General features: G+C 37.5%; 1 protein-coding gene across 7 annotated transcripts in view; it reads right to left on the bottom strand.

The window, feature by feature from the left end:
- Positions 1 to 24,425, bottom strand: part of Rgs7 (regulator of G protein signaling 7) — a 440,139-nt gene that overhangs the window by 34,958 nt on the left and 380,756 nt on the right. For all 7 annotated transcript variants that reach the window (XM_063239888.1, XM_063239887.1, XM_063239889.1 and 4 more), the window contains one exon: positions 7,261 to 7,335. In XM_063239888.1, coding sequence (XP_063095958.1) covers positions 7,261 to 7,335 — 75 coding nt within the window. The remainder of the gene's footprint in view (positions 1 to 7,260; positions 7,336 to 24,425) is intronic.

Below are 24,425 nucleotides of genomic sequence, written 5' to 3' on the forward strand. Positions count from 1 at the left end.
TCTTTAGTATCAAATTACTTTTATTTTTGTAAAACAAAAAGCATTTCATGTGTACTCTCTTTGGACCTGAGGGTGAAAGGTGAGAACATAATAAACGTGCATGCACCTGGCAAAATCAGAACTGCCAGATATGGTTTGCAAGGAAACTGTTAAAATAAGACCAGAGGAGATGTAGATGCCTAACAGAACCTATTTCAGGCTCATCACTACCTGGAAGTTCAAATGTTCCTTGCTCCTCATCTACTTTTTCTAGGACCTTATGTGCTAAACCTTGCTTTTTGTTTCTATACCTGAATCCTTTGGATTGACTTTCCCCCACTGGGCTTCCTCAGTATTCTGCTGTTAGTGCCTTTGAAAAAGATTCCCATTTGCATTTAATCATTTGGATCCTTCAATTCTGGACTATCTTGGGCTGAGCCTTTCATCCTTCCTCCTCTCTTATGTCTGACCCATTAGAACCTGATCTCTGTTACTGGCCACCTTTCATTTCCACAAAGGACTGGCACGTGCTTTTCATTCACTGTTAACAGGGTTGTGTTAAGTAGCTTGGCCTTGCCCTTTTCATTCATTTATTCATTCATTTAATTTCTTTTTTAACTCTACTACATGCTGGAAACAGTGCCAACCATTAGAGATATAGAAACAAATATGCTTTCTTGTCATTTGGTACTTACAGCCCAGTGGAAGGGAAATCAGTTACACAATGACACAAATACAAGGTGTGATCCAAATATACAAGGAATGTTTAAATTTTTTAAAATTGTTACAGTAAAAGACATATTGCCATTAATAGCCTCAAATACTGCCCCTCACTTCAAACACACATCATTTCCTGCCACTTGTTTTTATTAGTGCACATTTGTAGTACAGAATTATTTTTGAAGCAGTTCTAAAGTTCTCTTTCTTTATTATACCATCTTTATGCAGTATAATAAAAATATACTGAATGGTGCTACTCAGTGCTATCTAACAGAGAGTCAAGCTTGTAAAAATTTTATAGCATGTCCTCATTCTCCTTATTCACCGGATCTGATACCCCACAACTTCTGGCTCTTCCTCAAAGACAAAAGGACCATGAAAGGTAAATGTTCTGTATTGGTTCAGGACATTCAGGCAGCCATGACAGCAAGACTTGTGACACTCATAAAACAGGACTTCCATAACTGCTTCAAAAAGTCCTAAGAATGATTTGATCAATGTGTTTGAAGCGAGAAGCAAGGTTTTGAGGGGGTAATAATAGCATTTGTGCCATTAATGTAATACATTTTTAAAAAGTCAGACACATACTATAATTATCAATGAGACTTTTTACACATATGAATAAATCTGTGTTAGGTATTTTGAAAGAAAAGAATTAAGAAGACCAGTAGATTTAATTTACACTTCTAAATATGGCCTAAATATGGCTATGATACTAGCCATATTTCAACATGACTAAATTAACCTTCTGAACTTTGAAATAATACTTGAAGCTGATTTTAAAAACTAGGCAAGTGAGAGGCCACCAGTGATATAATAATTGTATTTTCGAATTTTTCCACTTTATCACTATTTTTTTTCATGCTGAGTATTGAACACAATGTCTCATGCCTTCAAGGCAAGTGCTTTAATACCAAGTTACATTCCCAACCCTCACATTAATTTTTGGTAAGACAAAAACACTGAGACTTGAACTTTCCTTTTTTACTATTGTTTAATTATTAAATCTTTAATAAGAATTTATAAGTCATTAAGTAGTGCTTGCAAAACAATATAGCTGATAGTTTTAAAAGTAAGCTTCATGGTGAAGATCATAAATAATTAGAAAGACAGAAAAATGTGGGAATTTGTGATGTAAAAAATGAATTGATCTCTAAGTTACATTCAATCTCTACATTTCTATAACTATAACATTCAGGCATCTCATGTGAGTTTCCTGAAGTTCCATATAAGACTGTGACTCAAATCATTGGGAGTCTTGCTTAATGTCTCCCAGAAGCCTATTTGTTCTGAGCTTATATGGAGTTGTTATTTTATTGTCTAACAGGCAAGTAATTACACATCAGGAATTCTCACTGTCATCAAGCTGAGTGCAGTTTCTTTCCTGGGGACTTGCAATGGCTTTTAACTTTGATTCTTGGCTATCATAATGAATACAATATTATGTTGGGGCTTCTTTTATGGACAAAAGAGGTAAAGATACTGATCCATTTTTGACAGCCAACTCTGAGGTGTCTTTGCAACATGAAAGACTTTGCATTTTTGCAGAAAAAAATATATTAAAATAATTGTGCAGGGTTAGAGGAAATAAAGCTAGTGGCAGGTAGGGCTGTAGAGGAAGAGAAGTACAATGTTTTTTAATGTATTAATATTTATAGATGGGGAAAGTCAAATGAACAAACTGGGATTCATTTCATTTTTAATAGCAAAATGAATTGCTTAATTGAGATTCTTTGAATTAACATGCCCTATTATCACCCCTATTGCCTAGAAAAGATTTTCATATATGCCATTCAAATTATTCATTAAATGAAGCAAAGACAATTTCTACTCTAACTGGTTCATATGTAAGTTGTCCTCATATGTTAGAACTAAGAAAAGTTCCCTCTTAACTTTTGCAGTGCTATGTGGTCTTAGTATTTGTGACCTCCTCAGTTCATATGTTGAAACTGAGACTCCCTAAGTGATGGTACAGAAAGCTGGGCCTTTGGAAGGTTGGTTTCTGGGTGATAAGTGGGATTAGTCCCCTTATTCAGGAAGCCTGGTGCAGCCTGCTGGGTCTCTTCTGCCATTGTTAAGGGCACACTATGAAGAAGTCCCCTGTGAGACAGAGTGTACTCCCACAACATATCAGGTCATCTTCCCATGTCTGGTGTTGGACCTCTGCAGATCTTTGGAAGGTAAATAAACTTACGTTGTTTACAAATTGCTAAATCTAAGTTGTTTTGTTAGAGCAACCCAGGGGAACTAAGATAGACACTTTACAACAGGAATTTAAATGGGCAAAGTACAAGCAGCTTTTCTGTTTGTGGGAGTGTAATGCTTGGGCATTTACTTTCCTGGGCTCACAAATGAGACTATTTCTCTTTCTTTGTTGATTACTCAACTCTAGCAGAGAACAGACTGTGACCCTGTCTCACTCCACATGGAGGAAGGCAGAGCAGACAGAAGCAAAGAGAAATCACAGAGGGAGAGTGCGAGAGCTCTGGCGGTATGCAAGGCCCTCGGTCTGGCGTTACCCCTGCCTCCTCCAAAGGTGCCATCCAGACAGCCCCCCTTTATTTAGTGCAGTTTGAGAAGACCTGCTGTTGTCAGCAACTTTTCAGAATCTCTTACCCATTGTAAGACATGGGTGGTTAATTCTGCCATGTCATACATTAAATTTTAGATTCACACACCCCATAACTGGAAGTGAGGAAATGGCCACCTTCCAATGTATACACAGTTATGGCACTGCATTATTAATAGCACAAACACTACATATCTAATCATCAGTTTTCTAATTGCCTTCTCAGGATACGGACGTTAATAGCTCACATATGCGTTGACTGTAATGTTAACCATCCTAAAGTCCAATTGGAGATGTTGGGGGAAGGAGGCAGAAAACAGTCTGCTATTGTTCTTTAGTGTGAGTTCTGAGGGGACTGGAGACCATCCAAAAAGCAGCTTCAGTCCTTCACATGCAAATACCTTCCCACCCCCCACAGGGTTTGCTTTCTAGGATCCCTCCAGCTAACCTCACATTGATGGACCCAGTCTGAGATGCTTAATTTTATGTATCAACTTGACTGGGCTATGGTACCCAGATATGTGGATAAATATCACTCTAGATGTGTCTGTGAGATAGGTTCTAGATATGATTAACTTTTAAATTGGTGAACTTGGAGTGAATTACATTGCCCTTTGTAATCGGTGTGGGTCTCATCCAATTAATTGAAGGCCTACCTGGAGCAAAGACTAGTCTTCCCACAATAAGGGTGACCACCTCTAGGTGCCCTGGGGACTGGAACAGCATTGCTCACTGTGGTCTCTATGGTGTTTGTGAGTGCCCTCTTCTGAGCTTGGTCTAAGCCTCCATAATCATGTTAAAGCAATTCCTTCAACTCTCTCTCTCTCTCTCTCTGCCCCTACACACACCTGGACTAACACACAACCTGATTTTAACATCAGACCAAAGAACATCAGGCACATGGTGTCTATACCTTGAAACTTGTCTAAATTAGCTCAGTTTTCCTTGGCTATGCAACACTGTCATTCTTTCTTAGACACTTCAGGGAGTAAATATTTACCAATTTCCTTCTGTTTTAGTAAAGCTTGAAAACCAAGTGATCTTAAGTTTTTAAAAAGATCTCAAATCAACTATACATCTAAGCCATCTTTTCTCATATCTAGTAAACATGCTTGAAACTTAATGTTAAAATACAATATCCCCTACCCCCCAAATGTAAAAATAACCCTGATATTTTGAAGCAATAAGCTGGGTTATGATTTTAGGTATTTACTGAGTCTTTTATGCATGATACATAATCGTTAGAAATATTATTACAATGGACTCCCCAAGAATATGGCTCTTTTTGCTAAGAGCAGCAGCTGTTTTCAAAGATCAAACCTGGCTCAAGGTTTCACGTCCTAAGTGGCAGCAGTTAAGACAGAGGGCAGTCACACAGAAGCAAGGAGAGAAGCAGGGAGACAGCCCGGTCACTGCCAAGGCAGTTTCGTGGGGGAACTGGCCACTTCTGGCTAGTATTTGTCATTACACCATGTGGCCTGCTCCACAGGGACCAAGGGTGGTAGAAGAGTTTGTTACTTGTTGTCATGGTATTTACTGATAAAATTCTGAGGCAGTTTAGAATCACAAGCTTTTTAAATTCCTTTTATAACATATAGCATATAACAGGTTGAGGTGTACCCTAAATTAACATGCTAAATCTAGAAACTTTATATAATTCTACTTGGAGACTAGGTCTATAGAAGAAAATGATAAACCAGAACTCACATGCTCGGTCTCTGTCTCTGTCTCTGTCTCTGTCTCTCCTCCTCCCTCTCCCTCTCCCTATGCAGTCACAGAGGACACAGCAAAAATGCAGCCAGGTTCAAGCCAGAAAGAAAGCCCTCACCAGAAACTAACTTTGCCAGAGCCTTGTCTTGAAACTTGAGGTTTCAGAACTGTCACATATTCCTGCTGTTGAAGAACCCACCCAGTGTGTGGTGTTTTTTGAAGGCAATGCCAGCAGACTAACACATAAAATATAAGTAACATATGTAGTCAGATATGTGCTATCTGTTCCAAGTCTATGTCTTTATGAGACCATGAGCTGTGGGAGAAGGGCCTTGCCTGCCCCAGCCACTGCTGAATACCTGAAGGGCTATCTGTCTTTGGCACTTAGCTATTCTGATTGAGCTAATATAACGTGATGATAATTCTTCTGTTGTTTGAGACAAGGCCTCACTATATAGCCCAGGATGGCCTTTAACTTGCACCAACTCTTCTACCTCATCCTCCCAAGTGTTGAGATTATAGATGCACATCGCCATGCCCAGCATCAGCGGTAGTGATTCAGAAAGGCAAGTCACTATGTAGCTTAGAGTTTTGTAACCATCTATGTAAAATGGCATCATTATCTGTGTAGAGAACAGTAAATTCAATACTGCTGATGAAAAGCAATATTGATCAAAAGGTGAGAAAATCGGTTTCCTTCAACTCTGGAAAACAAGGGAATGTATGCTTGCTACATTTTATGTCTCAGAACTTTGGTTTTTCTCTAGTAGGTTAGCACTGTACAGCTCTGCAGTCAGGGCTTGTCATTCTATCATTGAGTCACAGGAAATTAGACTGCATCTTAGACCAATTAAGCTGATGCTCTATAATTCCTCCTCTTTACCAAGCACTTCACCTTGGGATGTCTGGTGGTTTTCCAGCATTAAATGTGCACTTACTGTACTCAAAGAGCAACACTGTAAATGAGTGCTTTTCAAACCTCGAGCACGGATGGCAGGTGAAATGCAGGTAAGACATCAATGCCAAACAGAACGCTAAAATGGAGAGGGTAAGTGATCACATTGCTACATTTAGGTTCTGTCATGTTAATGCAAACTCCTTCCCTTCTGAAGCAGAGCTGGAGCTGGTGTCAGGTTGGGGAAAACACGATAGTGAGGTGTTTGGGGATTAACTTCACAATTCAGAAGTACGGAGGAGTGGTTTATTGTGCTTTTTGGAGAGCTGATGGTATTTTTGAATCTTGCTCCTCTGAGCATCCTCTGGGGCACCGAGGGTGTGAACAGAGGATGAAAGGAGCATAGTGTGGCGCAGTGTAGGGAAAGCTGCAAACAGGTTTGCTTTGGGCTTGTTTGGCCTCTTTCCTCAGAGGATTCCTAGGGGCAAAACGTCTGAGTCTTGCATCTAAATGGGTTTTGTGATGCTTTCCTATGGTTTCCTTATTCTAACATCAAGGTAAACTGCCTTAAAAGGAAAAGATACACGGGTCATATTGGGGCCTTTGAACATGATGCTGTGTATCTAGGGACAGGAAAAAAGAAAACATGAAATAATAGTACAAAGTATTTAGTTCAGCCTGGTCTGCAAAGTGCTGCCACCACATAAAGAAAAAGCCACAGAAAACAGGGCGTGGGCTTTGTGGAATGTTTTCTTCCAGCTATATCAACCTTTGGGATGTATCTTCAGAGTGATTGCTGAAATTCTTATGTACATTATGGTCAATTCTCACAGAATAAGGAAAAATGCTCATTCCTTAAAGGAATTATTTTAAAAACTTGTCCATACAGTTGCTTTTTTCAAGGGGCTATTTAAAATGACATTGAATTCAGGACAGCTCTTTTCTCCAAACTAACTCTCCCAACGGAACAGACACTGAAATAATTCCCTTATCCTATGGCTGTGTCACAAAAGTCTCCCGTGTAAGGCTATGCTCACTTCCTCTCTATAATTAAATACCTTTTAGATGACTTCTCTCTATAAAATTACCCTTTGTGCATTAGCATTATTTTTTCCTTGATAATTTCCAACCCCATTTCCTGTCTTGTGGGGCCTGAAGATCACATCCTTGTCCATAATGGAGAGCAAGAGTCCTCAGTTTCCCTGTTCTCCTCTGGTCAGAGCCAGGCAGCATTCCCCCTCCTGCCTGGCACCCAGAGAGAAAGTGCGAGGAGAGGACAGAGAGGACCAGGAGTCAGAGGGGACACAGACACAGTGTTTTTGCAGTTGACGTCCTATAAGTAAAGCAGCACATCCCCCAGATCAGCCAGCGCCTGTCAGCTTTTTACCTTCCGGGTTTTGTGTGGGTTTCTCATTCGGGATGACTTCTTAATGTCCACTTCCGTGGTATTTACACATCCAGGCTGGAAGGAGAAAAACAGAAAGACAAAGGGATCTTTTGGTGTAGAGGTTCTGTCCAGGACACTCATTAATAACTCCTCATGGTGATACAAGTCACATCAGCGCCTTCTCGGTGGCAATAGCCACTTCCATCAGCTGTGATAGAAGAATGTATTGCACCTGGCAATCAACAAAGCTTCCACTACCTGCCAAATTCCTCTACTATGCACCAAGTTCCTCCACTGCATGCCGAATTCGTCTACAAAAACAATCTTGAATAGCAACTGGCAAAGGCTGAGGAAAACTGCAAGCATGACCATTTGTCCAAAAGTGACAGTGACTAAAATGACAAGTTAAATTATGGAAGCACACAGAGAATGTGCATTGACTCTTCCTTCAAATAGGTTTCTGGAGAAACAGACCAACTATAAAAAGCCCAAGGACTACATTTTCTTTGCACATCTGAGTCTCAATTAATTGAACTCTGCAACTCTTTCCATAAAAAGCTAGGATTCTAAATCAATTTGACTTTAGACCAATTGGGATAATTAACAAATGGCCTCAGAAATTGTGTCAACCATTGAAAGCAGAAAGTAGAAGAAATTTTCCCTGACAGGAACACATCTGAATGGCAGTTCAAAAGCGAATTAAACTTTTCATCCTTAAATTTCAAAGAATGTGACCTTTTAAATTTGATTAATGAACCATTAGCAGACATTTAAAATTCTTGCTTAAGCCAATTATTAACATCACTAACCAACAAATTAATAAGAAAGCAGTGACTATAAAAGCAAACATTATTAGAGTTTGAACCATGGATAACTTTTGTGACCCAGATTGCATTCCAGGAAAATAAAATCTAACAGTTTAAAATTTATCACTAATGGTACAATGATTAAAATTATAAAGCAAGAAGCAGGACCCAGGATGCCTGACCCAGTGGCTATATAATTCCTGTCATCTCTAAAAGAACTCTTGGGACAGCTCATAGTTAAACAGATCTATGAAATCTAAGTTATGTAGGGAATTTGGGGAGATTAAAAAAAACTTATTTGCCCACATTTGTCCAGTATTATTCTAAATAATTAAGGACATATAAACATTGAATAGCTCTTTCAGAAGCCAGAAACTGTGGTGAGTGAAATAGGACAATGTTTTTTACATATTTGTTTGTTTGGCACTCTTTTATTTAACAAATATTTCTTCCCACATCTAATTAAGTGTCAGGTCTCATGATGAACGGTGAAATAGAGAAATGAAGGCATCTTTCATTCCTTAATAATTTCCCAATGACAGACACAGAATAATCACATATGGGAGCATAACGTCAGGGTAAAAGATGACACAGGACATTATACAAAAGAACACTTCAGATATCCCAACTTATGTACATCCTTTTGATTTTCTCGAACATGGCACATAAATATTTTTAAAGTTTTGTTTTAAAATAAAAATCTCAACAGGACTGTGATTTCCTTTGTTGTTAAAAGAGAAAAGAAGTCAATTGTGTTTTTGAAGCTTATAATAGATGCCACTAGCTGGCACCAGATCAACATGAAATACTATGCATAAATTGGTTTTCCGTACAACTAGCTATGTATCACCAGTAAGACATAAATAACATTATCGTTAACAAATAGGCACTCCATAAAAATGTTCAAATGTGTTCTATTTGCTAGAAATAGTATTAAATACATAGTACTGTCAGATTTAGGGAATAATAAAGTACTGTTTACAATGATATAAATGGAATCATTATTTCTAGTGATTCAAAGGTAAATTCATTTGCAACCAAAGTAAGCTGTGCTGTAACATTGTAATATTACTTATTAGGCAACAGAATCTAATATTGTGGGGCCCATTCCTGAAGGAGAAAATGAGAATATCTTTGAGAAACTGAGACATATTACTGCCGCAGGGCTTCTGTGTCTTTATGAAGCTGCAATTCTTCATCCCATTATTGATATTTTATTGGAGAGAAGCTAAATGCCATTTAGTTCCTTCTAGTTCTGCATGTGTGCCTGTGTGTGCGTGTGGGGGTGGGGTGAATGGGTTTTTTCTGCTTATGTTAAGCAGCGCTCTGTCACTGAGCTACACCACAACCCACAAAATCTGTCTTCGTCCATTGACTGTAACAGAACAGGCCCTCGCGCAGGACCACCCGGGACAGCTTTAGGTGAGGGGCAACAAGGAGCATTATGAACGGGGTCAGCTCTCCTTCAGTTCCACTACTGGCGCCAATGAGGCCCTGAATAATAACTGACTAGAAGAAATGTGCACGTTCTGGCAATTTCAAAACAAAATCACGGTTCTGCGAAAATTAAGATTTTAAGTGCATATATATATACATATGACTATTGGTTCAAACAGAATTATATTAATGAAAAATACATATACTGGAATAATATAGCACAAGCTTTAAAAATTCAATGTATCCCATACTGGGCTTCAATTAAAAATGAACTTTTATCTTTATAGAAAGTAATTATAGATTATAGATTTGGAAAGTGTCTCAGGATTTCTTTTCACGGCCCATTTTAAACTTTTAGGTTTACCCAAATGGGCTAAAAACTTGTATGCACACACACAAAAAAACACACATAAGTGTTTATAGTACCTTTATTCATAATTGTCCAAACTTTAAAGCAACTTTAAAGATGTCTTTCAGTAGATAAATGAATAAAATGAATATTCCATCTAGGTAATGGAATATTCTTCAGCACTAGAAAGAATGAGTTATCAAGCCACAAATAAGACATGGAGGAAATTTAAAGACATATTAGTCAAAGAAGGAAATCTGGAAGAGCTATATACAGTATAATTCTAACTACATTTTGGAAAAGGCAAAACCACAATGACCATAAAAAGAGAAGTGGTTGACAGAGCTTTGTTTTGTTTTGTGTTTTTCTCTTTTTCCTCTTAAATAAAAAAAAAAAAAAAAAAAAAGAAAAAAAAAAGAGAAAAAGGGATGAGTAGCCCAATCATACAGGATTTTTAGGATAGTAAAACTATTCTCTATGATATGATGATGGTAAAGTCATGTTACTATACATTTGTTAAAACCTATGTAATTCGTAAGAATGAACCCTAATGTAAACTATGAATTCTGAGTGATAATGGTATTTCAATGTAACTTCATTGATTGTAACAAACATACTACTTTAGGGAGAGGGGATGTAGTGATAAGAGCTATAAATATGTGGGAGAAAGGATAGATAGGAATTTCTTGTACTTTCTAATCAATTTTTCTCTAAAACTAAAACTGCTCTAAAAAATAAAGTCTACTAAAAAACCAGGAGTAATGATTAGGATTGGGGCAAAAGAAGAGGCAAAGGAACCAGTTATAAAATTATTGCAATTACCAGGTGAGAAGTTCCAGTGATGTGGATTTGCATGTCATCATTAGATATGAGTGAAGTGGCTGTGTTGAAATATATTTTGAAACTTTAGTGAACAAAATGTGCTGAGCTTGATAAGGGAAAGCAATAGTTAAAGATGTCTCTTGGTTTTTCACACCTTGTGGAGTAGTGCCCTCTACTGGGATGGGGAAGCCCGTGAGAAAAAACTCTGTAAAAGCAGAGAAGACTCAAGAATGATTTCTTAAGGCTAGGAACTGTCATGCAGGCACAATTACAGACTCACAATTCTCAAGGACAACCAAGAGGAGACTAAACAATAGTTTACCTATGGTTTCTTTGCCATCCCTGGGACTGTCAATGTATAATGTTCACTTAAAATACTTAATATGTTCCCAGATAAAATTACTTTGAAACAAAAAGTAGCTAGGTAGAAACTGTGTTGCCATTGTAACCCTTAAACTAGGGACTTCTTGAAGAAATAAAAAGCCTATGGCAAGTATGCATGGACACCTCTTCCTCCTCCTCTGTCTCCACACTCTTTCTCCTCCTCCTGCTCCTTCTGCTTCAGTATCTTTTTCTCCTTCTCTTTCTTTTTTGGTGGTACTGAGGATTGAAACCATGGCCTTCGCACTGTGCTACATTTCCAGCCCTGCTTTTACTTCTGAGACAGAGTCTTGTGAAGTCTCTAGGTTATTCAGGCTGGATAGAATGTGTGATCTTCCTGCCTCAGCCTCTGTGAATGCTGGTATTACAGGCTGGTTACATGGATACTACTTTTTGGTTACACCTAACCCATCCTGCTGTGCAGATGGCTGAATGATATCCTTCTCTTTCTATGAATTTTATTTTATACAAAGCTGGCTTCAATGTGTAGACTTGTGAAGATTTTCAATTAGGGGAGAGAAAAAAAGGTTCCTCTTAGATTAGAGACTTAATACGCATGTGCTCTCATTTGCTCTGCTGCCACTGATTGGCACACCAAGCTCTTTCATAACCATCACTGACACTGAATCTTGATTCACATCACGTCACTCAATAGGCACAGCCATCATGGGATTGTGAGCAGCCACAGAGAATTCTGGGATTCTTGATCCATGGGTTTATTGCCATCAGCTACCTTAAACATTCTGATTTTAACCCTGAAATGTCTGTTGAATGTAGAAATTAAGGAGTAAAATCTAGGCTACCTCTCTGATGATCAAAGGAAAATCATCCCAGCATAAAAGTGAAAAGCCAAAGAGTAGGGAAATGGACCAGTACTGAATGAGTGAAAACAGTTTTTAGTTTTACCGCTACTGCGATTAGTACCGATGATTTAAATGCTGAACAGAATAAAACAATCCTTTGTAGTCTAAATAGTCTTCAGGAAGTTCAGAAGGCATACAAAAGGTATTATAATGGGTAATCACAGGTTAACTAGAAAATAAGTTTGTGAAACTCATAGTTAGCATTAACCTTAAATTACAATAGTAGTCTTGAAACTGTCAGAGGCTCCCAGATGGAAGATATAATCTCCCTGCCTTAGGCTTTTAGTCTGCTTTAATAAAATACCATAAACTGTGTGGCTTACAAACAATAGAAATTTAGTTTTCATTATCCGGGAGGCTAGAGAGTCTAAGTGTTCACACAAGTTATAAGAAACTTGCTTTCTGGTTTATAGAGGGTGATTTTACTGTATCCCTACCCACCAAGAGATCTATTTTGGGTTCTATAAAGGCATTAATCGCATGAAGGAAGGCAGAGCCATTGTCATCTGAAATGCGGTACTGCCTAATCTAATCACCTTGGAAGTTAGGATTTCAACATATGGCTTTGGGAATGAAGCACTAACATTCAGATGAGAACACTTCCTTTCCAGGTCAGACACAGCACTGAAAGGTTTTCTGTAACATACACCTCAGTTCAGCAGATGCCTAAAATTAATCGCAAAGACACATTCTGCTGCATTAAATGTGACTTCCAAAGGGAGAAAAAAGTAAGTACTTTATCCATTAGTGATGTTTGTCAAGAGGGTTTCAGATAAAATCCTTTTCTAGATGATGTATTTATTGCAGAGTGCTAAAACTATATTTTAATTTCATCATAGGGAAAAAAAATCTAGAAAAATCCCTACATATCTTTCTAGTCTCCACAATCACATCAAAACATGACTCAAGGTCATTAGTGGAACAGCACGATTTTGCTGTCCCTAAGATAGGAATGCCTGTGAGGCTAGATGGCCCTAATTCCTAATGCTTTCTGAGCTTTTGTGTCAGTTTATGCCATTTTTAGTGCCTCTGCCTTCCTCAGTCAGTTGTCACCTTTGTTGCTCTCGATGTCCTTGCCACCAGCAGTGCCCCTCACCCATTACTTTGTTATTTGGGCTCTGATGCTAGCAGAAAAGCAAGTACACACTTATACACAGTTTTAGCAAAGGCACCGATCAAAGCACATGAGTTAGAATGTGGGAGTTTTAACAACTATTTTGGTTAAGAGGTTAAGTTTTATTCCTCGGCTAAGTTTCAGAAAGGATTTTATTCTTGGGAAATACGAAAACTGTAAAAATATACAATATGGACATATTCTCATGACATCTTTTAGAAAACAACAGGAGATAAGCATTAGGCAAGGTCATTAAGGGGTTTGGAGTTAGACGGCATCAAATACTTATGTGGAATTCTAAGACAGCAGGCGGCATGGGGTTCAGGAACTGGGAGCTTGGTCTCTGAGGAATGGGGAGACAGACAAAGCAGTCACTTAAAACTTTGGCCGCTTCATGCCATGCTCCTCTTCATAAGCCCATACACGCCCAGTCACACTTAGGATACAAGGTGAACAATTTAAACTATTACACAAGGCACAAGACAGGCCTCTGGCTGCCTCTCCAACTCCGTAGGGTAGCTGTCTTCTTTTGGTCGCTTTGCTCTGTAGTCTCACTGTCCTTCCTGCTTGTTACGGCTTGTACCTAGAAGTCCCCCCAAACCTCATGCACTCACTGGTGGAGAGTTTCAAAAGCAACTGGATTAGGGTGGGAATGTGAATTAAGGGTGTGATCCTGGGGTTAGGATATGGATAATGGGAGCCCCAGCCTGGATAGAGGTGGCACCAGTCAATAGGTTTGTAACCTGGATGGAATATAAAAGAAGAGATGAAAGGCAGCCGGGATGCTTGTTGCTTACTGCTGTTGCCTGCAGCCTGCCACACTGTAAACAACTTCTCCTGTGATTCCCCTCTGTCTTATCACCGTGCCTTGGGGCCGGCTAACGATGGACTGAAACCTCTACGAAGTATGAGACAAAGTAAAACTTGCCATTTTCACCTTCAGGTGTTGGGTATTTTGTCTCAGCAATGAGAAAGTAAGATATTGTTCCTCTCCTATCCCAGGTATTTTCCTTTGTATCAGCTGTTACCTCTTTCCCAAAACACTGCATATTTGGTTTCTCATCCTTCAAGTCTCACAGATACCTTACTCCACTGTAGAACCAGTGTCCTCCCATAGGCTCTCGGATAAAGGCTAAAACCCTACATGAAAAAGTCTTCAGGATTAAAATTAATAAAACTAAAAATGATAATGAACCTCATATTGTGGAGTATTTTGATATTTCCAAAGCAGACCCACTGTCTAATTTGATTTCCCTCTTAAAATTATTATTATTTATTAACACATTTAAAGTACCTAATACATTCTCTGTGGGGAGTTGGTTCAAGTATATAAGACATCCCAATTCCTGTTTTCATCCTTTCACTCTTCCCTTTGTCCATCTCTTGATCTCCTTTCCATTTTAGAAAAATGTATCTCCCTATGTCCTATTATCTATCCATCAGTTAGCTCTTTATTTATAATCTGATCTTCATAAGCATTCTATAAAGTACTCAAGTCAGTCATAATGTATCCAGTTTTCACTGAATCACAATATTAACAATGCATATAACTGTTATAGATAGCAACTGTGTACTACTAAACAATTAAAACTATATAAAAAGCATAATTTGTAACAGTTAAATCTTGCAAACAACCAAAATGCACATCAACTGAGGAATGGATTAAAAAGATTTTTTTCATGTAATATAGTACTACTCAGCTACAAAGAAGGATAAACTCGAGGCATGTGTAAGGAAATGGATACAACTTAAGACCATATTCCTAACTGAAATAAATCAGACTCTCGTGTGTAAACATCATATTGTGTTCCTACTGTAAAAACCTGAGAGAGTAAGTAGGACCAAAAATGTACAATAGACATTGTGGCAGTGAAAAGGTGAAGACACTGCTTAAAAGGAAAGAACAACTGGGATGAGGGAAAGGAAAAAAGAAGGAAGGGTAAAGATCACATATATCTATATATCTATATCTACACATACACATGATAGGTAACTATATTACTAATCTGTTAGTTCACCAAAAAGAAGTTTGTACTGTCGTTATTTATTTTTTCATACTATATCTTGTAATCTGAACAACTACTTTAAGATAACAAGCAATATATTGTTAACCACTGTTAATCTCCTATTATGCTGTTTTCAAAATCTGTATCATAGCTTTTGTTCTTTTTTCATTTTGAAAAGAAAAGAAAAGAAAAGGTACTGTTATATCCACATAGTACTGCTTGGAGTGGGGAGATAATTTATATCCTTTTCTTATTAATTTAGATTTGTTTTTCCTAAGCAAGTTCACTTGAGGAAGACATTTGATATCATATTAAGAGAACACAGCCTTTATTTTTTCTTTAAAAGACATACTTTCAACATCTGTGGGAAATCAAGTGAACAGAAAAGAACTAGGCCCAGATAATTAAATGTTCCTTGAAAAATCAGAGTTCATAAGCTAGTTCTGTCAGGATTGGCAGACTGAACACACTTCTATTGGCCTACTCAGGTCTTAACACAATACATACATTTGTATGCATGTGTTTGTGTACATTTTTAACTTTGATTTGATATCAAATCAACAGAGAGAAGTACAAAGTCCTTCAATGAACTACTTGTGACCACTTCACCACGGTTCTCCAGTTGCTAACATTTTGGCCCTTCTATACTCTGTCCATTATTAAATGATTATTTATTGACCTTTGTTACAGGCAAACAGAACTTTACTTACACTACTGCTTATAGAAGGACCAGCCAGGAGAGGTGGTTTCTCAACAGCCCAGTAAAGCAAGAGGCTGCCTTTCCTGACACCAGCTCAGACACCCATATTTTCAGGCTAGAACAATGCTCTCCTCCCAGAGAATCAGCTGTTAACCTTTAGGGTCTTCCTCCTGCATAACCCTGATCATTCTCCACATCTTCCCATGTCAGAGGAAATGGGACAGAAATTTGGGCACTCACATCACTTTTCAACAGTTGCCAATCCATGGGCTACAGAAGCACTAACTTAGTAGAGACAGAGTTTTTATTCTCTCTGGCTACCCACGGCTTACATAAATAGCATCAGATATTACATAATAATAGGACATTATAACCACAAATGCATTGGGTGATAAAAAGAATAGACAGGGTGAGGTCATGAGTTCGATCCTCAGTTCAATCCAGAGAGAGAGAGAGAGAGAGAGAGAATAGACAGAAGTTAAAAGATGTAGCCAGGGAACAAAAAAGAACAATTTCGCTCATAGAAGCTCAGGATAGCCACAGCGTCAAAATATTTTTCAATCTAAAGGAAGAGATGGAAATAATAGATGGAATGCTGCCCTTTTTACATGACACAAAGGAAAGATTTGAATTTGGATTAATACATTTTAAGACAGTTAAAGGCATCAGTAATGAGATCATGGACTACTGATAGAGAGGCTTCATGTGCCAATTTGACCATCAAAGATAGGAAACTGTACATTCCTGTTGTATCCATTATTTCTCATGACTACCACAAAAGTGTCAAGATTATATCAGAAATATTACAGATATCTTTGCAGAGAAATGTTACAGGAACTGTTACCGTGTTCCTAGAGTCTAAGTTTTGAATGAACATTTCTTGAAATTATGTATGACAGTTGCAAAATTAAAAAAGAAACCTCACCATAATCTACAGAATATTACATGTTCTGGGTAAAGCTCAGAAGCAGACAAGAGAGGTTCTAGGAAATATCTTGACCTGCCACATTTATCTGTCACATTTCATGCACTGTTATTCTCTTAAAACAGGATACTGTGGCTGGTATTTAGCTGTGACGCTATGCCAACAGCTATATACTGCCCTCTGCCTGTCTCAGAGATCAAGCAGACATGGGAGGTACAGGAGACCATCTAATAAATGAAAAGCTCAGTCCATCTCTTCACTATATTTCACTAATACAAAATAAAAACTAATTGATGCACACAAAGCCAGATCTGGTGCAAGATAATATCCTCTGTGCATGAATAATTGACAAAGACAGACTGCAAACTACTCAGTGGAGATGGAGATGGAGTGGCGTTATGGAGCACAAGTCAGGCTTTTAGGCACAATTAAAGATTTACTATTGGCTCTACCACAGACAGTCCAACTCAGTTCCTTAAAATCTTGCCTTTTCTTGGTGTAAAGACAATCATTACCTACCCTACAAAGTCTCTATACAGAATAAGTGATGTAATGAATACAACAAAGATTTAGTAAGTGATACAATGAATCAAACCTATCTAATCAATATGAATACTGGTATAGGTAGTAATCCATATATATTATTGTTCTCTTATAGTGCAAAGTCAGGGCATGCAGGGAGGATGCATTTTACGCATGTTTTGGTGGACTACATTATGTGGACACAGGAATGGTTTGACCAGCTTTAGAGAGTGTGCCAGCCAGCCTCGTGCATCAGGACAGCCCACTCAGATGTGGTCACTGACATCCTGGTTGATTCAAATAGCAGAGCCTTGCGACAGAAAAACCCACATGGTAATAAACTAAGGTCGTGTGTTCAGTGTCTTCCAAAGGAGTGTGGGAGGGCTTGAAGGGGAGTAGATATTATTCATTCACTCATTCGAAATATGCCCATGGAGTGCCACAGGACTGAGTAGAGGGTCAAAGACAAGCGAGGCACAGATTTTTTAAAAGGCCAGTCATCACTTTATACCTACCATCTCATTCCCTACTATAAAAATCAATTACTTAATGTACTTTCACATTCATCTTGAGAGCTTTATTTTTTTCAGCATAAAGGAATTATTACTCTGGCTAACTCTGCTTAACAGTCGTGGAAGTGAAAGTTGAAAAAACTGAACACAACTCACTGAAAGTTACTGTGCATACTAAGAGGTATTTTTTGTTTTAGGAATTACTCTTGCATGTTCTTCCTCTGGCGACTTACCAGGGAAATCACCTGCACAGCCATGAGAAATATGTAGGGTCAGCCCCCATCCCAGGTCTTCTCTACTTCCTGCCTGAGTGAGGCGATTCCACTGTACTTGTACAAGTCACTCATTACCACGGCAAAGATTTTACTTATGCAAGAGTCTGGCCTAGCTTTAATTTTTTCCACCAAATTTCCAAAGTCTCTCTATTTAGTCAAATTCTACAGGGGTAGTTAACTCTCACAGTCCTTTATGATTTCCTCTAGTTTCTGGTTTTCTCTCTTCTGTGTGGTACTTCCACACCTCACATGGTACCCAGGTTGGTCTGTGTCAGCAATAGCCTATGAAGAGGTCATAGCTTGCCGCCTCAAGATGAGGCTATAAAAATGACACTTTAGACATGATGCTTTCTGTGTATTTTGGGTTGACAGAGAGAAATTACATGTTAGACATCCCTAAAGGGTTCCATGTGGCAAGAGGCTAAGCCATCTGGCCTGCTTCCAATCAACATAGGAATAAATGACCACTAGGTCCTTTAAACAACTACAGCCCTGGCCATCAAGAAAGACCTTGAGCTAAAATTACCCAAAAAAGCCACCTGAACATTGCTGATTCTCAAAAGCTGCATAACAATTGTTTGTTACTTTATGTTGCCAAGGTTTAGGGTAATTTGTTAATAGCCATAGAAGACTAATGTATTCACACTTTGAATTACAATTCTAGTTCTTCTGATTTCCACAAATCTTCCTGATCTTAGCAGGTATTACTATCTGCAAACCTTTCTGAACTACCTTACTGCTTGCTTGCTGGTCTTTTTTCAAAAACAAGACGACTCAGAACACTGATTACCAATTATTAGTTACTCAACAATGAATATGTGCCGGGTACCGCCCTAGTCAATTTACATACATAATTCCATATAGTCTCAGTGTCCTTTGAGGTATTTCAAATGATGGATTTGAGACTTGGAGACATTTTATAAATTATCTCACAAGAAGGGAGCTGGAAATTGAGTGAAATCTTTTTTTATCTGCAATGGCATCTACTGGACGTTATAGTTCAAAAACTGTATACGTGGGCTTGTTCATCCAATTGTTCAGTATTTAAGACCGGGAATACACAAATGAATAGCAAGCATCATATATGAAGTCTGTGTAGTAGGAAGCATGAATCTTTATCTAATTTATCATCTGAGCATTTAACTCATTCTAAAATGTTGCCCTTTACATAATCTTCCAACTATATTCTCCAGTTTAAGGAAACAATACAAATTCTTCACAAGGCTTTCCTAAATAGAAGAGTATGCTAAAATCAAGTAACATTACCATTCTTTATAGTAAAACTTTTACTGTAAAAAATCAGTAAAAAATCTAGTTTAAGTCCATTTCACTTTTGCATATACATGTCCAAATTCTAATTCAAGACAAACACACAAAATTCAAAGTTACATTAAAAAACAACACATCGCAACCATTTTAGGTTTATTTTCTCTGCAGTTTCAAAGACCATTTAACAGTAACAAGTCCATTCATAGAATTTACATATTATTAATGGATTTATAGACAAAAGGTATAACAATTTCCTTTTAAAATCTGCCATTAATTCCTATTTATAAAAACAAGACACAAAACAACAATGGTTTTCTTTCAAAGGTTCTCCAAAATCAAAATGATTCCCAGAAACTAAGACATTATTTGTCTTTCTTACAATCATTTCCTGTGAGTGCACAGTAGATGATCTCAGAGGCTGCATGACAGATGCTGTAGCCGAGGACAGACCAGGCAGGAGTCATTCTGCAGCTGTCTGCCTGGGACATCAAGATGCAAGCCATGTGCAGAAATATAAAACAATGCGACTCCTGCCACTAACTTCCCTTGGAAAATGCACCCCATTTGTTATTTAAATTATGCTGATTTTGTTATTAAATTAGTGTCATGTTACTATTTTATGAAGTACACAAATGTTTATAGTACATCACTTTAATTTTTAGTAAAATAAATACTAAGAGATAAAGCCCATGTAAGGTTGGGTTTATAGCTCAGTGTTACATCCCTCTTCTACCGTGCATGAGGACGTGGGTTTGCTTCCCTAAACTATAATAAAACAAAGCATAAACCAGAAATAAAAACTCCTTAGGGTACATACAAGTTTCAGCAGTGAAAAGGAAAAATATAACCAAAATGTCCAAAAACTGCAGCTTTATAAGACACAAATTAATATCTACTTTCTTAGTAGTATAAATAGTTTTAAAAATATTGAAACAACATTTCATTAAAAACAGTAACGAGTTTTGTTTTTCAAAAAATCACTAATATGAAATGCATATAACTTGCATGGAAAATACATTCTAATTATTCTATAAATTAAAACTAGCCTGATTAAAATGTCAAAATGACCCAAAATATAGCAAGGCTGAATACACCACAATATCTGATTTCAAATTATAATATGAAGCCATAGTAATAAAATAGCTTTGCATTGGCACAAAAACTGACACACAGACGAATGGAACAGAATAGAGTACAAAGAAACAAGCCCATGAGCTAAATCAGTCTGACACTTAACAAAGAAGCTCAAAATTCCTATTGGGGAAATGACAGACTCTTTAATAAATGGTGCCAGGAAATTGGAGAACCATATTGCAGAAGACTGAAACTTGATCCCTATTTCTCACCTTGTACAAAAATCAACTCAATATGGATCAGACCTAGGTAAGAGTTCCGTAACTTTGAAGCCAACAGAATAAAATATAGGTGAAACACTTAAATCAGTAGACACAGGCAAAGACTTCCTTAGTAAGACTCCAACAGCACAGGAAACAATAGCAAAGAATAAACAAATTGGATTATATCAAATTAAGACATTTCCATACAGCAAGGAAAACAACAGAGTGAAAAAGAAAACCTACAGAATGGGACAAAATGTTTGCCAGCAACTCTCTTGACAGGATTAATATCTAGAATACACGATAACTCAAACTTACAAAAATTTAAATATTCCAATCAATAGAGGCAAATGAATTGAACTGATAGTTCTTCAAAGAAGCAGTGTAGATGGCTAATAACATGAACAATACTAAACGTCTTTAGTCTTAGGGAAATGCAAATCAAAATTATACTGACATTCCATCTCTCTTGGATACTTCTCATCCTATTATTTGAAAAAATAAGTTAGTCAAATTAATCAAATGAATAAACAAATAACTAGGGAAGGCCTAAAATGACAAGAACACATGGGTGGGTGGAGCCACAAGAGCCAGCTTTTTATGACATTAAAGTATACTAAAATCAAATCAGTGAGGTGCAGGAGACAAAGTCTCCTACCCAGAGCATGTTAGGAGCTCCTCTTCCATTCCTGGCATACCACCCTGCAGTACATTTAAATAATAACATTCCTTGCTTTTTTCTCCTTTCCTTTACTCTAAAATTTTCTAGCATAATTCTATCATGTAGTGTGAGATTACCATACAAGAATATTCCAGAAAGAGGTCCATTTTCCTTTGGCTTTGTTAGTTTCACTCAGCAATCATACCTTCCTCTCCTTTGGTTTGTCTTAATTGCATCGTTTTAGAACTTGTCATGGTGACCCGAGGGCCTGGCCTTGGTAGCCCTGAGTTAGTGGAAGGGGCGCTGAGCTGAATCTATGCCTGGCTCCCATTACATGAGACACCTCTGGGGAAACATCACAGTACTCAACCTCTCTGAGCTTCAATTTCCTCATCTGTGAAATGGGGCTAAAATGAATGCCAACCTAACAGGGTAGTGTAAGCATTAAAAAGAGAAGATGTAATGGACCATATTGCAGTAGAGTCGGGCTTTGCCAAGAGGTGGGAAGGTATTGTGCTAAGAATAGGGTCCCTGGCCAGACCATCTGCCTTTAATACTAAATGCTCCATGTTTAACATGTGAAATGTCCCATTTCTGAGATTTCTTATCCATAGTAAAGAAGATAATGGCCTTAAGATGGCTTCTTAAGGCCATTGTAATGATTGAATGAGCTAATTTATATAAAGTACTAAGCGCTGGCAAATGGTTCTTAGGTTCTATGATCACCATACCATTTCCTTTCCTCACTGGCCAAAGTCAGAGACTAGTTCTCCCAATATTGCTTCTCTTCTCTAGGAAGACAGCTGCTGGGACCCAAATCCTTACACTCCTCCTTCATAATCAAAGGTAAAATCAACCAACCCTTCAAACGTTGAACCAATTAAGACAAAAAAGAAACCGCAATATAAACATCACATTTCTCTGTTTCCTAAAACATAGGCAGCTCAGCATTTGTAGCACTGTTTTGCCGTTGAGCTTAAATGATGCATTTCAAGAGTTTGAGACTTAACAAAGGAAAAGACAAACTTCAGGTAACCTAGAGAGTGTGGAATATCATCTGTGATGACCCTTGCAAGCATGTGGTGCAAGCTGGTGGTGAAATATCAAGCATTAATGAAGGTTGCTGAGGTTAACCACACAATTATATATATCTTCTCTAGCACATTTTGAGCACTAGAAAATGGATACATAAAATGTAGGATAGCCTATGAATAAATAAGCACATGCATATTTAAAGCAATTTTTAGGCTTGATTTTCTCAGAAAAAAAAATGTACTAACTATATTCTTTCCTGAAGAAAATTTAGTCTTGGGGAATATATCTGAGTTATAATTACTTTTCTTAAAGTTACCTAATAAAGAACATTCTTAACAGAAATAACAGGAGTGGAATACATGAAATTTTAGAGAAATCTCTTCCTCAAGATAAATGTTATCAACATGAAATAAGTATAGAAACAAATTATTTTTCTTATGAAATTCTTTCTCAAACATAATATAAGATAGGACTTGTTGATCCAAATTAATACAAAAACTACATTTCCAGGAAGTGAGGAAGCCAATGATGAGAACTGTTTGAAAATTTATCACCAGAAAATTTATTTCTGACAAAAATAACAATTGTCAACAAAACAGACACTATTAGTTGCAAAGATGGGTTCGATTTTTTTGAACTGGTAAGGAAACCCAAGCAATAACTCAATATGCTACTAGATTTCAAAGCATATTATTCATTTTAGAAATGACAAATATATGAGTGTCCATGCTGATTACTGTGAACAAGAAACAAGATCAAACAGAAAGAGTCAGGTTGAGGTTCCTCATATACTATGCCTAGAAGAAACAAGCGACCAGGCTTTAGTTATATCTACATCCAAGTAAACTTGGGACCCTATGGAAGCTGGACAAACTCTTCCCAGGACACATTAAAACTGCGCTAGACCAAAGAATGCTTCGTCTTGTAGTTTATGTGCTAATAGTCATATTCAAAGTGTATATTCCAATTCCATAGATTGCAGTAACCTCTTTTAACTCCATTCCTTTCCTAAGAATTTCTTTGTCCTTATCCTTCCCTGCTCCCTTGCTGAGAACTGCTTTACATATATTCTTCAAGTCACCCAATCTCCTTTCCTACAAGGCAGCTTTTTAGCTATGTGCATCACTCTAAATGCTTGACAAACTGATGTAACCCCTTTTCTACTCAAAGTTTTTGCCTTTAAAACTTATTTGAAATTAATAAGTCCCAGAACACATGTCCAATTCTTAAATCTGTGTCTTCTGTGCTACAACTCCAATCAGCCTAAATAAATTCTTTCTCAATCAGTTTGTGCCTCAGTTTCTCTTACATGTAAACAGCAAGAAATGATAAAGCTATTCAGTCATGGAACATCTGGAAAACTCTTCCTGGAACTACTTAAGAGGAAAGTCATATATACATCTCTGAGGGTGAATGAGATAGACAGTTTAGAAAACAGGTTTCACGTGTGTGAAAATCACACCCTGGTTTGACTAAATACCACAACATTGCCAAAAGAAAATTAGATTTAACTGCATGCAAAATAATAAACATTAGTCACGGGAAAAATTCAACCAAGGAGCAAATGTCACTCTCAATAATATAACAAGTAAATCTCAAATTCTTTTTCCTCCTTCTTGCTTCTCTAGCTTTTGTTTGCTTACTATGAAACAAAGTATAATATTTTAAAATCTGAAATGATAAAAAGCATGTACTATTTCTTTTCATTAAATTGGTTAGAATACAACCCTCCCAAATTTCAGTCTGAGGTCTTTGAATCGATAGCAAATTCCAATTTTGTCTTTTCTGAATGAAAAGCACTAAATCTTAGAAGCAAGGCTCATATGGTAATCTACAGAAGGGAAAAGTTTTGCTTCAACTGTGAACTATTCAGAAGACGGTCACCTCCCTGCTCTGTGATAAAATAACTGGGTAATTAGAAGGATGAATATGTTCTTCATTTAGACAAATCTCTCTCTTTTTATCCAAAGCAAACCAGACCAGTTCTTCTCCCTTTTCCAATGACAGCTGTTCAAATTCTTGAAGACAGATATGTAATAGCATCTATCTGCTTTGGCTTAAGCTTAATTTCCCACTATCTCTAACTTACAAATCTTATCACTCTCTCTGCTTCCCTTGTTATTTGGCTCACTATGTTCCAAAGATGGCCAG

Source organism: Cavia porcellus, unplaced genomic scaffold, assembly GCF_034190915.1.
Source record: "Cavia porcellus strain 051 isolate PalLab524CR breed Dunkin Hartley unplaced genomic scaffold, mCavPor4.1 scaffold_29, whole genome shotgun sequence".
NCBI lineage: Eukaryota > Metazoa > Chordata > Mammalia > Rodentia > Caviidae > Cavia > Cavia porcellus.